The sequence below is a fragment of the Fringilla coelebs genome, assembly GCF_963513975.1.
Source record: "Fringilla coelebs genome assembly, chromosome: 16".
NCBI classification, from domain to species: domain Eukaryota; kingdom Metazoa; phylum Chordata; class Aves; order Passeriformes; family Fringillidae; genus Fringilla; species Fringilla coelebs.
Window position 1 is genome coordinate 14032951 of NC_140042.1, and position 13924 is coordinate 14046874.

At 41.5% G+C, this 13924-nt stretch overlaps 1 protein-coding gene across 6 annotated transcripts in view; it reads right to left on the reverse strand.

Moving 5' to 3' along the window:
• The window catches only part of CREBBP (CREB binding lysine acetyltransferase), a 97473-nt gene that overhangs the window by 40938 nt on the left and 42611 nt on the right, over window positions 1–13924 (reverse strand). For all 6 annotated transcript variants that reach the window (XM_084216534.1, XM_084216533.1, XM_084216532.1 and 3 more), the window contains 2 exons: window positions 7789–8038; window positions 6346–6459 (listed from right to left, as the gene is read on the reverse strand). In XM_084216534.1, the coding sequence (XP_084072660.1) occupies window positions 6346–6459; window positions 7789–8038 (364 nt within the window). The remainder of the gene's footprint in view (window positions 1–6345; window positions 6460–7788; window positions 8039–13924) is intronic.

Sequence of the window (13924 nt, forward strand, 5' to 3'; positions counted from 1 at the left end):
AAAAATTTTCACGGCGAGCAGTCACCAGATGAATCCTCTGAAGGCCAAATTACCTTAAACCCCAAGTTACTCAGAGATATGAAAAACCTTGAGGAGTCTTAGATTGTACTGGCTAAATCTAAAGTAAGTTGGAGAGTCAGTAAGGGGTTGAACCCTGGTAAATAATTTAGATGATGGTTAGGTATTCATTAACCTATATGGCTACTACAACCAACCAACCTCTCCCACCACACAGGTGTATGGAAGAGTAATTTTCCTTGTAGATAGGAAATGGAAACAGGGAAAAGTAGTATTTACTTGATCCAGAAGAGAGAAAAACTTTGCATTCTGGTTCTCATTTTAACTGCCTTTCTAAGCAATACCATGTTCCCTGGTGAATGACCCATGGAGTACAACCCTCAGCACAGAGACACTGCATTTTGATAATCAGGACTCTGGTAGAAGTAACACTTCCTTCACATTTTCCCCCTCAAGTAATTAAATATGTAATGTGCATTACAAATGTGTGAACTAAACTTAGCAACAGTAATGGCTCTTAATATAGGCAACAATAACTGTTTTATTGAAATATTAGTAGGGGCACGTGGTTAGATAAAAAAGTCATGAAAACAAGCCTTCTGAGACATGAACAGCATTATCCAGGCTTTCTTAAATCCTTTCCCACTATGGAAACTGAATCACTGAAAGAGATACACAGGCTTCCAGCTTCCACCCAAGAGAAAACACACACACTGCAGAGTCCAGATTTTCCCCTCACCGGATGAGGAATCAATTTGATCTCATTTACCAAAGAACTACAAATAAATAAACTCAGATATCTCCCTCTCCTGAATAAGCAGCCCTACAAAAAACATCCTTTTTCCCCCCAAAGGACAATCCACAGTATTTTAAATGCTGGGATTACCATGGAAATTAAGGCTTATGTATATTTACACTCTGTGGACACACTCCCAATAACTTTTGAACTTACTGATCATTTCCAAGAGAATTGAAAAACAAAGGCAGAAGCTGATTAAGATCCTATCAGCTTAATTAAAAAAAAAAAGACATATTAAAGAGCACCTCTATGAATTCCTCATTGGATTTGCATGTAGTACTCTGGAATCACACAGCCCAGGAGAAAGATGCCTTTACACTACTGCAAGCCAAGGAATAGGAAGGTTAAATAGCACAAAAGCTGTGGCACCCTGGAATTCAAAAGGCTTCAGAGCCTGCTGTGACAGCACAGATTGATTCAGGAGCCAAGAAGAATTCCAGCTTGTTAGAGGATGATATTCCACCAGAAAAATTAGGATAAAACCTCCCCCGGTCTGCTTTCAGTGCTGGAAGTGTGGAGATGGCAGAATGCCCACAGGTGATGCCAACGTTTGGGAAGCTGGGAAAGGCTTCTGGCCACCCCACTGAGGAGAGCGCAGCCTTCCACCACCCCCCACGTTCTGGGGAAAAACCCCTGACTGTCTGAGACTGCAAGCTTGGCTTGGAGCTCACCTGGACAGGTTCAGCCCCTCCAGCCCACGGCTCTGGGCTGGGCTTTGGCAGCAGCATCAGCCACTGCAAAGCACAAGTTCAGCCCTTGTGTTAGAACAGTGTTAAACTATTTGGCCTCAGCTTTTCTACCAATTCACAACTCAGTAGGATCCTGTTCTGAGTATTTCCCAACATCAGGAACCTGGTTTTGAAGGAGGTTTTTTTTTTTGTCTGTTTGTTCACTGGGTTTATATGAAGGCATGACATTATCTGTCAAACAAGAAGATGGAGGCAGAGAGTATTAAATTTCCACTTTGGAGAGACCCAAGTGCAAATGCTGTCCCTTCTGTGGCAGATACTGCAGGAAATAAAGTCAACTAAAATAAATACAGCCCTGGAACAAACACATTAGGCCACTGCTACGTGAAGCAATGTCTACTGTAATTTATTTTCCTTAACTGGTGCTTCAGACGTTGAGGAGGCCATGACAGAAGTTACAAGTGTGAAATGAACTCTGTAATTCACATTCTAAATGCTCTAAAGACAGCTGGCTGTGTGTGCCCCAGTGTCACTTGTGTTTATGTACCTGAGCAGGGAAGGTTCAAACAAGCACAAGTTAAGCAGCCCCAGAACTTCCTGAGCAGCCCCAGCGACACCCCAATGCCCCCAAAAGCACCAAAACCATCAAAGAGCAGCTCACCTGCAGGATTCCTGTCTCAGGTAGTGCTGTTTAATGACACTGCACTCATGTCTTCTAGAGGGGAACCCCTCCAGCTAATGAAATTTATTTTTAAGCACAGATCCCTAATGCTATTTGAAGTATGAATGCCCAGCACTCCTCTAACCTGACCACCCCAGTGAACATGTTAAACCATTTTGGAGAATTTTAAATTCCTAAACTCTTAAGATTAGATCAATAAGCTAGAAGGAAGGTAATACTAACAATTAAGATGCAAAAAGAAAGCAGCATTTGAGACAGAATTGTCTGTTAGAACAGCTGGCAATTGTTTAACCAAAATCCTTCAGCAACTCTGTCTCATCACCTCAGACAACAAGCTATGAGCTGATTTTAATTTATCCATGCTGGTTTAAAGGTTTGATTTTGCTTCTGAATTCTTTAATTGAGACTTGTTCTGTTCTGTTCCTCACTCTGCTCATCTGGCAGTGGCTGGAGCAAAATTTGTGCTGGTTCCCTTGACTCACCTCAGCACAAGCCTGTCCTGCCCTCAGAATTAGGCAGGTACACGAAGGCAAATGCACACAATCATTTAATTAAAGGGTGTATCTTGAATCAAATCATAAGGAAAAGATTTTATGAGGAACTTGAAGCAGGAAGTGTCAATTTTAAACTTCACAACCAATGCCATTTTAATTTTTATTTAAGTTAAGCATTAAATTATAAGCCTTCAGTACAGCACTGGATCAGTCAATCAGTGGAACTCCTTAATCCAAGGACTATTATCCACCATGTGGCTCCATGGGATAACTGATGGGTCACCATTATATGATTTCCAGCAATTAAAAAAAAACAAGAGACATGTTTTGTTTGTAGATCTTACAGTCACTGACAGTAAGACTTGAACAAGCTGAATTTAATTTTGTTTTCACAGGAAAAAGACTCCACTGAAGAAGTTGCTGCCTCCTCCTCCTGGACACATTTCCCTGTGCATGGATGCACTCACTCCTTCCTTTCCTGCAAAGGATTGGCTCCCAAAAGCTCCACACCCAGGTTCTCTTTCATGTCCTGCCTGTCCTCAATCACCTGCTACATCAGCCAGCTAGATCATGGTCCCTGCTTCCATTTCCCTCATCAGATTCCTGCTCCTTCATCCCTGACTTCCCATACACCAGAATTTCTGGTGTTTTCTCTAAAATCACATTTTAGGTGAAGATTAGTTATCTCAAATTTTATTTTTCTTAATCAAGCTCTCTCCTGCTGCATATTATTTAAATAAATGCTGCTGCATTTTATTGAAAATTTTCCTACAAGGAAAGTTACAGAGATCAGCTCTAAGTTCACAACTCCCCTTTCCAGTCTCACTCATCTGGGTGTGGATCCCAGGGGTTTTCCAGGGTTCCCTGACCCTGGAATGATGCACATGGGGATGACCCAGGACATTACAAATGGGAGCAGATCCAGGAGTTGTGGCACAACACACCTGCCCAGATCAGGAATGGAAGAATTAAGGAGATCAAGCAAGTGGATGACAAGATGAATCTTAAAAAAAATAACTGACACAGCTACAAAACTAGGAAATCTATCAACAGCTGTTTGCAAAAGTTTGTAACTCATATCATGTTGGACCCAGCAGGGAGCAAGAAGAACTTCCTAACAAAAACAAGCCTTCAACCCCAAAATATTTCAACCAAATTTCAAGTCATTACTTCAAAACACAGGATTCACTTGCTTATTCAAAAGAAAAGCTTAAAGAATGTTTTACCATGTACAAAATAGTATTTGTTTTCCAGTTTCCCCACCCCCCTCAGAGGTACATGGGACACACAATAAGAACCATGTGGAACAGAAAGAATTTTAAATTTGTCCCAATATGTCCTATTAGCAAGTCAGGTCACTATCAACCATTATACTAAAATATAGTTCAAGAGTGTTTTAAAAGAAATAAAAAAGGCAACACAAAAGAAACCCAGCACAATGCTCTTTGCAAAAAATCCCAACACTAAAAGACCTGCACAGAAACAGCTCCAAGGCAATAAGCTAAACCCCAGGACTTTCCAGGACTTGCAGATCCCCAAGGAGTAGGAACAGAAAGCTACAAAAGCACAGGAATGACTGTGCATGGAATGAGGCACCACCTTGCAATGGCTCAGCATGCTGAACTGCAGAATGTTCTAAAAGGGGGGCACCCTTTGAAGCAGCTTCTTGAAAGCCCAGCATGGCCCCACCAGGACTGAAATAACAACAGGAAAACAGGGATGGGCCCAGGAAGGAGGGATCTGGACTCTCTGCAAGGAAGGCAGCCCTGCAGTAGGAGGAGGATCACTACAGCCCTCATCCCTTTTTCCCTTTCTGAATGTTCTCTGTATTCTGCCAAATGCAGACTCCTCCTCCCAGTTCAGCAGAAGCTACTATGAATTATTCTTAAGAAAGACAACATCTACTTCTAGTATAAAACTAACCCAACTCTGGTTAGCATCCACCTGATCAGGCACAACATCTAACCAATGTAAATCATTTCACAAACCTTCCTGAATGCACAAAAAGGAGTACCTTTTATAATACAGCTAAGCAAGTACTTTAAGTGTTCCTCTTTCACCTCCCAATAAACCATGAGGTGTTATGTGTATGACTCAGAGACATAATCCAGGACAAAGAACCCTGAACCACTGGATTATTGATTAACTGAACAGGAGAAGGAGATTTCATATTTATTTCCCTCCATATGCAACAAGAGAGACAAATTCTACACTTATCCACTATAACTCTTCTGCAGTCAGACAATATCATATTTGATCCCATAGCAGAATGATTTTTAAGGCTTGTTTATGTTCCAGTTTTTGTTCTCTTATGATCAGCTGTATGAGCAAGCAAACAAATAGTGCACAAACTACTTTTCACCAGCAGCTTGTATTGAAAAATACAATTCTGTTCTGGTAGATGTTGTTAGCACTTTGATAACAACTGTGTAATAAGGATGTTAAGCACAAATGGACCATGTCATATTAAAAAGCAAAGCTTTCAACACATTTTTCAAGGGTCAAACAAGTAATCACTTGCAACAAATTACTACCTTCAAAGCACAAGATTTATCATGTTTACCATGGAGAAGTTTTGTAAAATGAAAACAAAATCCTGACCTCCAAGTAGCTCTACAGTTTTTCAGTTTGGAGGAGGAAAACCCCTACTTAAACCATAAAGTGAACATGCTCAGTGGATAATTGTGGCAGCTATTCTCCCCCCTGCCTTAATCCCACCTAACCTAGGAGCAATTCTCCATCCTCCAAGGTTTACTGGAGTTCCCCACTGCAGTCAGTCTCAGCTTAGCTGGAAATTAGCAGAATGCTTCCAATCCAATTCCAATGGACAAGCTTTGCAAGTCCTGCAGCTATTTTCCACTTCTTAACCCTTATTTAAATATACTTAGGCATAACATTACTTAAGACTTCTAGAACTTTACATCGATGCTGTAAAATGTTCCACCCTGGCATCTTTTCAAAGGACTTGATGAGAAGCAAACCTACCAATATAAGTTCAGAATTTTCTTTTTCAGAGCAAGAGGGAAGAAGAAATAAACTACAAATGGATTGGCCTCAAGGATCAGTAACAGCTCAGCTATTATAAAAACCAGGCATGATTTGCAGAACTACAGCTAATTTATACCAGTGTTAAATATAATGATTAAGACACCCAGACCTTTTTACATGAGAGAATGATTTTTTTCAAATAATTTTGATTATTTTAAATCATTAGCATTTTGATTTAAGTTGTTTCTAGCAGCAAGAAACAAAATCAAGTAGCTTATCTCCTCCCCAAGCCCCTACCTACATCCAAAACTGCTTCATGACTGGAATCTATTGACCTGCCTCACAATGGAACAGCAGTTAGAACCTGCCCCACCCTTTAGAAAAGATGTGTGCTTGAGCTCAGACTTCCCCAATTATTGTGCACTTAAGTACATTTATGTATTTAAGTATTACTGTATTTAAGTAATAAATTGCATTTAATGATCATAAATGGAAATTCACTGGTATACTTATATTTATTTTTACTATATTTATATTTGTTTATATTTTATTTGTTCAAGACTGTTAACAGCTACTAAGTTTGTTGGGACACTGCCAAGAGTTTATTCCCCCACTGCACATGTGATCAGCTTTGGTTTAAGAGTTTCAATGGTGACAGCAGTAAGAAATACTCACGTTGTTGGTTTCTTTTGTCACTGGCATTTTTCAGAGGAAGGCACACGGGACAGTCGTGCCGAGTACAATTCTTCCAGTGGGAGATGATTTGTCTTGAAGATGCACAATGAGCAACTGCAGGAAGGGAAAGCAAGAGTTAAGAGTCACTCCTTGGTTAATTGGTTTTGAATTATTTCAGTTTTTAGAGCAATTCTATCCTTCAACTGGTTTTGAACTATTTTATTTTTTTAGAGTAACTCTACTCTTTCTCATTCACAAGCAATACTAAAACCACAAACAAGTAAATTTTTTGTGATCCACCAGCAAATAAAGGAAACTAGTCCAAAAATTTAAGAGAGAAACATGGTGGACGCTACACCCTCCTTATATAACAGAGATGAAAAGGATGATTGCAAAGCCACACTGCCACCATCCTACTTCCAAAAGGCAAATATTGCAATACTGTACATACAACTAAACAGAACTGAAATGTCTTTGCAAATGAAGGAAACTAATAGTGAAATTTAAGACAAAGACACGGTGGATATCACACATAATATAACAGAGGAGATGAAGAAGATGCTTGCAAGGCTATACTAGTACCACCCTTCTTGAGGAGGGCAAATGTTGCATTCTGCTTTCTAAACTGGCAGAGCTGGGAGGGCCTTAACCACAGAGCCAGTCCTGACAGTCCCTTGTGCCAGGCACAGGGGACCCTCGGGCTGAGAAGAGCCATGCGGTATTTTTGGGGTCCCCTGTGGCAGGAAGGAAATGATGAATCTGACTCCATGTTCTTAGAAGGCATATATTATATTATATTATATTATATTATATTATATTATATTATATTATATTATATTATATTATATTATATTATATTATATTATATTATATTATATTATATTATATTATATTATATTATATTATATTATATTATATTATATTATATTATATTATATTATATTATATTATATTATATTGTCCTATATAATACGATAGCATATTGTATTATATTGTATTATATTACATTATATTACATTGTATCACATTATATTATAATATAATATCATATCATATGGTATGGTGTTGTATGGTAGGGTGTTGTTGTATGGTGTTGTTGTATTGTATTATGCTATACCAAAGAATAGAGAAAGGACACAGACAGAATGCTTAACAAGATACTAATTAAAAAACCCTGACTCCTTCCAGAGTCCTGACACAGCTGCCTGTGATTGGTCATTGATTTAAAACAATTCACATGAAACCAATCAGACAATGACCAGTTGGTAAACAATCTCCAAACCACATTCCAAAGCAGCAAAACACAGGAGAAGCGAATCACATAATTATTGTTTTCATTTTTCTCCGAGGCTTCTCAGCTTCCCAGAAGAAGAAATCCTGGCCAAAGGATTTTTCAGCAAATATGCCAGTGCCAAAGCAAGGCTGGGGACAGGGAGGGCTCACCTTGGCAGGCCTTGCCGGCCTGGCAGTGCGTCATGTGGTTGAGGACGTTCTTCATGGTGCGGCAGTGGGGCAGGGCGCAGGCGCGCACCTCGCCGTTGGCCTGCTCGCGCCGCTGACACTTGTGGGCGTGGAGCAGCAAGACCAGCTGCTGCTGGATCAGCTTGCGCTTCTCGGGGTCTGCCGTGGGCCCGGTGGCCATGGCCTGCGTGGGGACCATTCCCACCTGCTGCACTTGGGTTTGCATCTGGGACTGAGAGAAAAAAGGAGAGTTCAGCCTTGTGCCGGCGAGCAGCGGTTCTGTCTGCGTCTTGTTTTTTATGCCAGAGTGTTTGCTGAGCTACAAGGGCTATTGCACCACTCTCTGTAGTGTTCTCAAATGTTTCTAATGCTCAAACAACATCAGTGTATAGAGTTAAATACTCTGTTAAAACACTTATACAAACAGGAGTTTTTATAACAAGCCATTCAAAACACTGTTTATTAGAGAGACCATCATTCCAACAGCAATGAGCTCTTATCACACTCACAGGTGCACTTCTTTAAGGTCCCTTCCAACCCACACCATTCTATATTCTATAAATTCAATACTATATTTTCATACTATAGGTCAGATTTTCATATCATACATTTTACACACATCAATCCTAGCTCCTTGTCCCTAACAAAAAGAGAAGTCCAATGGGAGAAGACAGTCAAAATTCTATGACTGTCTTCACGTATTTCAGCAAAAGGCAGAGCTGACTTTCCAAGCCTAAGTTAATCCTTTTTCTCTCCAAGTGATATTCCTTCCACAGAGAAAATTCCCAAGGCAAGCTGTACATAGCTTTCTCCTAGTAAGGGCCACCTAAATCTAGGTTGCATTATGGCTACTGAGGAGAACTAGAGCTATCACAGGGTGACACTGGGTTCTACTAGCTTTAAAATCCAATGTTTTACTTCCAGCACCCATTCTTTATGGACACACTTCTGCACCAAGGCCTGAGCTCTGCCTGACAGCTGCAAACCCACAGAGCTCTTCAGTTTAAGGCACAGCTCGTAACAGGGCAGAAGAGAAATAGCCTCTTAAACATGTCAATTATTCAGCACGGATCAGGCAGCTTTTCTACCTTCCTGGACTAATGGTGAAACTTGACTTTCAAAATTAAACATATCCACAGCCTGCAATGACTCCCCTAGCAGGAACAGATATGGGACTGCAAAAGTGCTGCAATCCCTGTGATTTGCAGCCTGAATTAATCTTATGGACAAACAAGCAACTGTCCCAAGAATCAATTTGATTATGCACTGTGAAAACAGGTTACCACAGAGAAGCTCACCAAATTCCAAGCTACCTAAGGAAAACCAGCCCTGAAAACCACTTTAAAATAGAATACAGGAACATTAGGATTATGCTGGGGAGTTAATAGAGGAAATAGTTCAGTAGTGCCTGCAGAACTACTAACCTACAGCCTACGTACCACAATTAAAGAAAATCAGGTTTAAGTGTCAGCATACACCATTTCTAGCCCATTCTACTTCTGACCCTTGAGAAGGATTCCCCAGGAAATTCCACAGCCTACAAAATCCTAATTTTCTTAGATTAACAAAAAGTTCCCTGCACAAGTTCTTCCTACTCCAGCAGCAAGCTTTGTCCCTGCACATCAGGTTTTGGAGCTTGCTTTTCTTCTGGAGAATGAAGCACACAAGATCAAGTAGAAACCACCATGTCTGGTATTTGATGGAAGAAGTGGAGACTCTGCCACTTGATAATGATTATAATAAGTCTTAGACAAAGAGGAATTGCTGGATCTGTCTTGAACTTTCAAGAGAAAGAACAATAAAAGGAATAAGGGAGTGAATGAAAGAAACCCAGGAACATCTGCTCCCACTGCACGCAGCTGAAATTCAGTCTTCCATTTCTCCTGTGGGCAAATCCATAGAGCAGAGAGGTTTTGCTGAAACAATTCTTGGGTCACAAATAGGAAACAATTAGTTCAGCTAATCTGCAGAAAAATACAGGGATCATGCCAAAGAAAATCTTGTTGGAAGCGATGCTTTCATCCCAGTCAAAGAATTGTTTTCCAAGCCAAGTCCTCCTTTTTTTACTACCCTTCCAGTTAACAGACACAACTGCAGCTGTAGCAGCACAGATGTCCTGACCCAGGAGGGATACTTGAAGACTGAGTAACAGAAAAAGCAGAATTGCAGAGTATCAGTGGTTTGAAGAACAAAGCAGTCTCAGTCCAGACCAGTGTGTTGCTGGTAGGCACAAAACCCCCTCAGAATATAAAGCTTCTCCAGGTTGCTTCACCTGACTGACTGACAATGTTCTTGCTGAAGCATGAAGTTCAGGCACTTCTGGACCCAAAATTAAAATCAATAATTCAATAGTTAGATAAACAAGGCTAAAAAGATATTTTTGTTTCTCTTGCCACTTGCTCCACCATCAACAGAGCAAATGGATCAGGGGGTGGAAATCTGCTAAAGCCTCTGACAGAGATGGGAATGTCAAGAATCAGTTTTCTAGAAACTGAGTTATACATACTTCTGTAAGGTAAGGCAGATATTAATACCCTTTAAAATGATGGAAACTCATTCACAGAGGAAGATGGTTCTGCCCTGTCCCTATCCTGAAAGGCAAAAGCTTCCTGCATGTCTGGGCAGCACAGGTGCACAAGTATCTTGTTCTTGTCAACTTGGATGGACTCAAAGTTCCCTGGTGGTTTTACTTTACTGAAGTGACCAGCAATTCTCCATGTTTTTGTGTATTTATATTCAAAAACACTCAACACTGCTGAGATGGAACACTATGTACCTTTTCTTAGAAAAGTAGGCAGCAATCTCAGCAGCAGTGGCAACCTTACAGCAGGTAAACAATGCAATACAGAACTCTGCCTCAGCTCCACTCTACAGAGCATTATGGTTTTAAAATACCTTTCTTCTGTAATTTCTGTTTATTTCCATGTTTTTTTTACTTCTCCCTGATAGAAGAATGTGACTTTCACTGTATGAGGACAAATCCTGTGTTTAAAAATGCCTTTTAGTTCTATAAGAGAGGTTTGTAATCAACAGCAGGTCATAGTGAGGTTATTAAGAATCCACTGCCACAAATCCCACACACAGGTACATTAAGGTGAAACACCCCCAAACTTCTTCAATTCCCTTAAAGTGTGATCCTGAAGGTCCCTTCCAGAGAAGGAATAGCAGGCACAAAGTGGATACACACACTAACTGTAAATATTTCAATTAGCAATATATAAAAATAGATTTATATTATATAATATATACAATATATGTAATATATATAAAAATAGAACTTTCAATTAGCAATATTTCTATCTGCATTAATTGTTCATAGTGTGACCAACTCCAATAATGAGTATCCCAATACTTTTCCAGTTAGATTCAAAAAAGTCTTTCCTGCCCACAGGATTTGCAGGAATGCTCTAGTAAGTGCTGAACCAGCTCTGTAGAGCCCAGGGAGAATCATGCTGTCCCAGAACTGAGGGAGAGCTCAAGCAGCAGATGAGGAGGCATCAAGGCCAGAGGCATTGCCCAGTGCAGCCACCTGATGAGCAGAGCTTTGCTGGGAAAGTGACACAGAGCCTGTTCACACTTCCTGCAGTTCACATGGATGGTGGTTTCCCTGGTTCCAGCAGTCACTCTCAGCATGGAATGGCAGCCTGGTCCTGTCCAAACAGGGAGGATCCTTGTGACACCAGGAACCCCAGGGTCAGCTTTGGCCCCAGAGGTTGGAGGCTCACAGGTGCACAAATGGGCTGAGATGAGCACTGCATGCACAAACATTTGCATTTGTGCCCCAAAACCCTGCAGTGCTGCATCTCCTCACCCAAGGAACAGGAGGAATCAGAATCTGAGTCTGAATGGTGGGCAGAAGGCTCCACAGGAGAGGAAAAGAGCTTCCTGAAGTGGACATGGCCTCAGAAGGCCATCCTGCTGTCTGGAGGGAGATAAGTGATGTCAGCCTACAACACCTGAGCAGTGCTCTAGGAAATGAGGACAGGTAGGAAGATATCCAGTCCTGAACACAAAGCCAACAGAATCCCAGAACCATTGAGGTTGGAAGAGCCCTCTGAGATCACCAAGGCCAACCTGTGCCCAATCCCCAATCCCTACCTTGTCACCAGCCCAGAGCACTGAGTGCCACCTCCAGGCCCTCCTTGAACACCTCCAGGGATGGGGACTCCACCACCTTGCTGGGCAGCCAATTCCAGTGCCTGACAAACCTCTCTGGGAAGAAATCCTTACTGCTGTCCAACCTGAACCTCCCCTGGGGCAGCTTGAGGCTGTGCTCTTAACATGAAGAATGTGTTTAGAGCTCAGGATTTATCTCAAAGCTTTGGCACTGACATGGATAAAGGCAGAGTTTTCATGTCAAGGGTAAACAGGAATATTTTCAATTTTTAACCTCCACCACTGGCAAATGAACCTGCAAGCCCATGACAGCCTCAAAGGTGAGAAGGCTCCTATGGTCAGGCCACAGAAAGAACCTGAATAGTTGGTCAGTGCACTTCACTTTTAATTGCTAATTTTGTTGTTTTAAACGAGCAAAGGTCTCAATTCTATGCCATTGAGTCTGCTAGGCATCAAGGCTGGATAAGCATCTTTCTTAAGGATACACTTGTGGAGTTTTATCTCATCTTTCTGATTTGCAGGACCAGCAAATGCCAGGAAACATATACTAGAGAAGTGTTTCAAAGTAGAAAAAAGGGACAAAATACAGGAAGGTGCAGACAGATTCCAGCTCTCACATATAGGAAATTGCCTGAGCAAAATATTGAGAGGTTTTATACCCTACATAAACCTCAATATTTTAATGGGGCACAAAGCAGCCTGAGGAATGAGGAACATTAAAAATCCCAGTCAGCAAATCCTGAATAGAAAAAAGGATAAAGCACAGATGAGAAGTTTGTAAGGGAAGGAAAGCCATGCTGTTGGAGTGCTGGCTATGGAGCACCTCAGCTGCTGGAACAGGGTAGGACACAGCCATGGATACTCTCCACTGCTTATATCTGCATATGGGGGAGGGGAGAGTGGAACACGGGCCAGAGCATTGGGAAAAGATTAATTCCTCTTTGTCAGCTTTTGCCAGCCTGGCACTGTGTTTTCAGATGATGCAAAAGCTAAAATATTCCACCATTCAAAGCAATCCACATGCCCAGGATGAGCTCCTGCACTAAGGCAAGACAGAGATGCTCTGCTCCCAACCAAACAACCTCCTTTCCCTGGCACTGAACACTATCTGCTGGATTTGTTTCCAGATTATTAAGATCTTCTCCTTTAGACCTAAGTAGAGCCTTTTCCCAGCTGTCCACTGTTGTAAATCAGGTGGGATTTTCTTGAGGAAAGGAAGGAGTGAGCTTGCCTGTGAACAAGAAACTGAATTTCAGAGTGGAGGTCAGGGCAGGCACAGGGAAGGTGAGCACAGGTGACAGCAAGCCCAGCAGAGACTGGGAGAATGCTGAAGAGAGCAGCAAGCAGACACTCAGCATGCTGCCAGTGCAAGAGCCACAGACCTTTCCAGAGGGATAGAGGAGGATAGCTGTGCTGCAAGAGAGGAAAAATCACAGAAAGAGTCAGAACACAGGCCTTCCTCCCTGGAAGGGCACTAGAGTTAAGTGATTCTTCTTTCTTTCTGGTCTCTAGAATAAAATACCAGTTGTCTATTTTAAGTAGCTACAGTTCTGCTTGCTCTAATTAAACCTGGCCTCCCAGTTTAAAAGCTTTTTTCCTCTCCCTCAGAGATCTGCAGCAAGGCATACCTGAGACATCCTCACCCCCCAGTCACTTCTGTCTTCTGATCAAAATCTGTTATTACAGAAATCCATTGGACATAAAAAGACACAAAGAAGAACACAACAGAGAGCTCCTGATGCAGTTTAGCAAGAGATGGGGGGGGGAAAAAAGCACAGGAGAATATATGCTGCTCCAATTCTAAGTCAAGAATTGAAGAAAAATTATTTCCTTCACTCCCAAAAAGCAATATTCTCTCAACTCCATCTGCTGGTCATAGGGATAACTGTGAAACCATGCTGGTGTCTGGAAGCCAAACTTCCCCCATTGTGCTGCTAAGCCATGCAGAAATACCAGATTTACTGGTATGCCCACGAAGGAACCATCCACCACCACCCTTGGA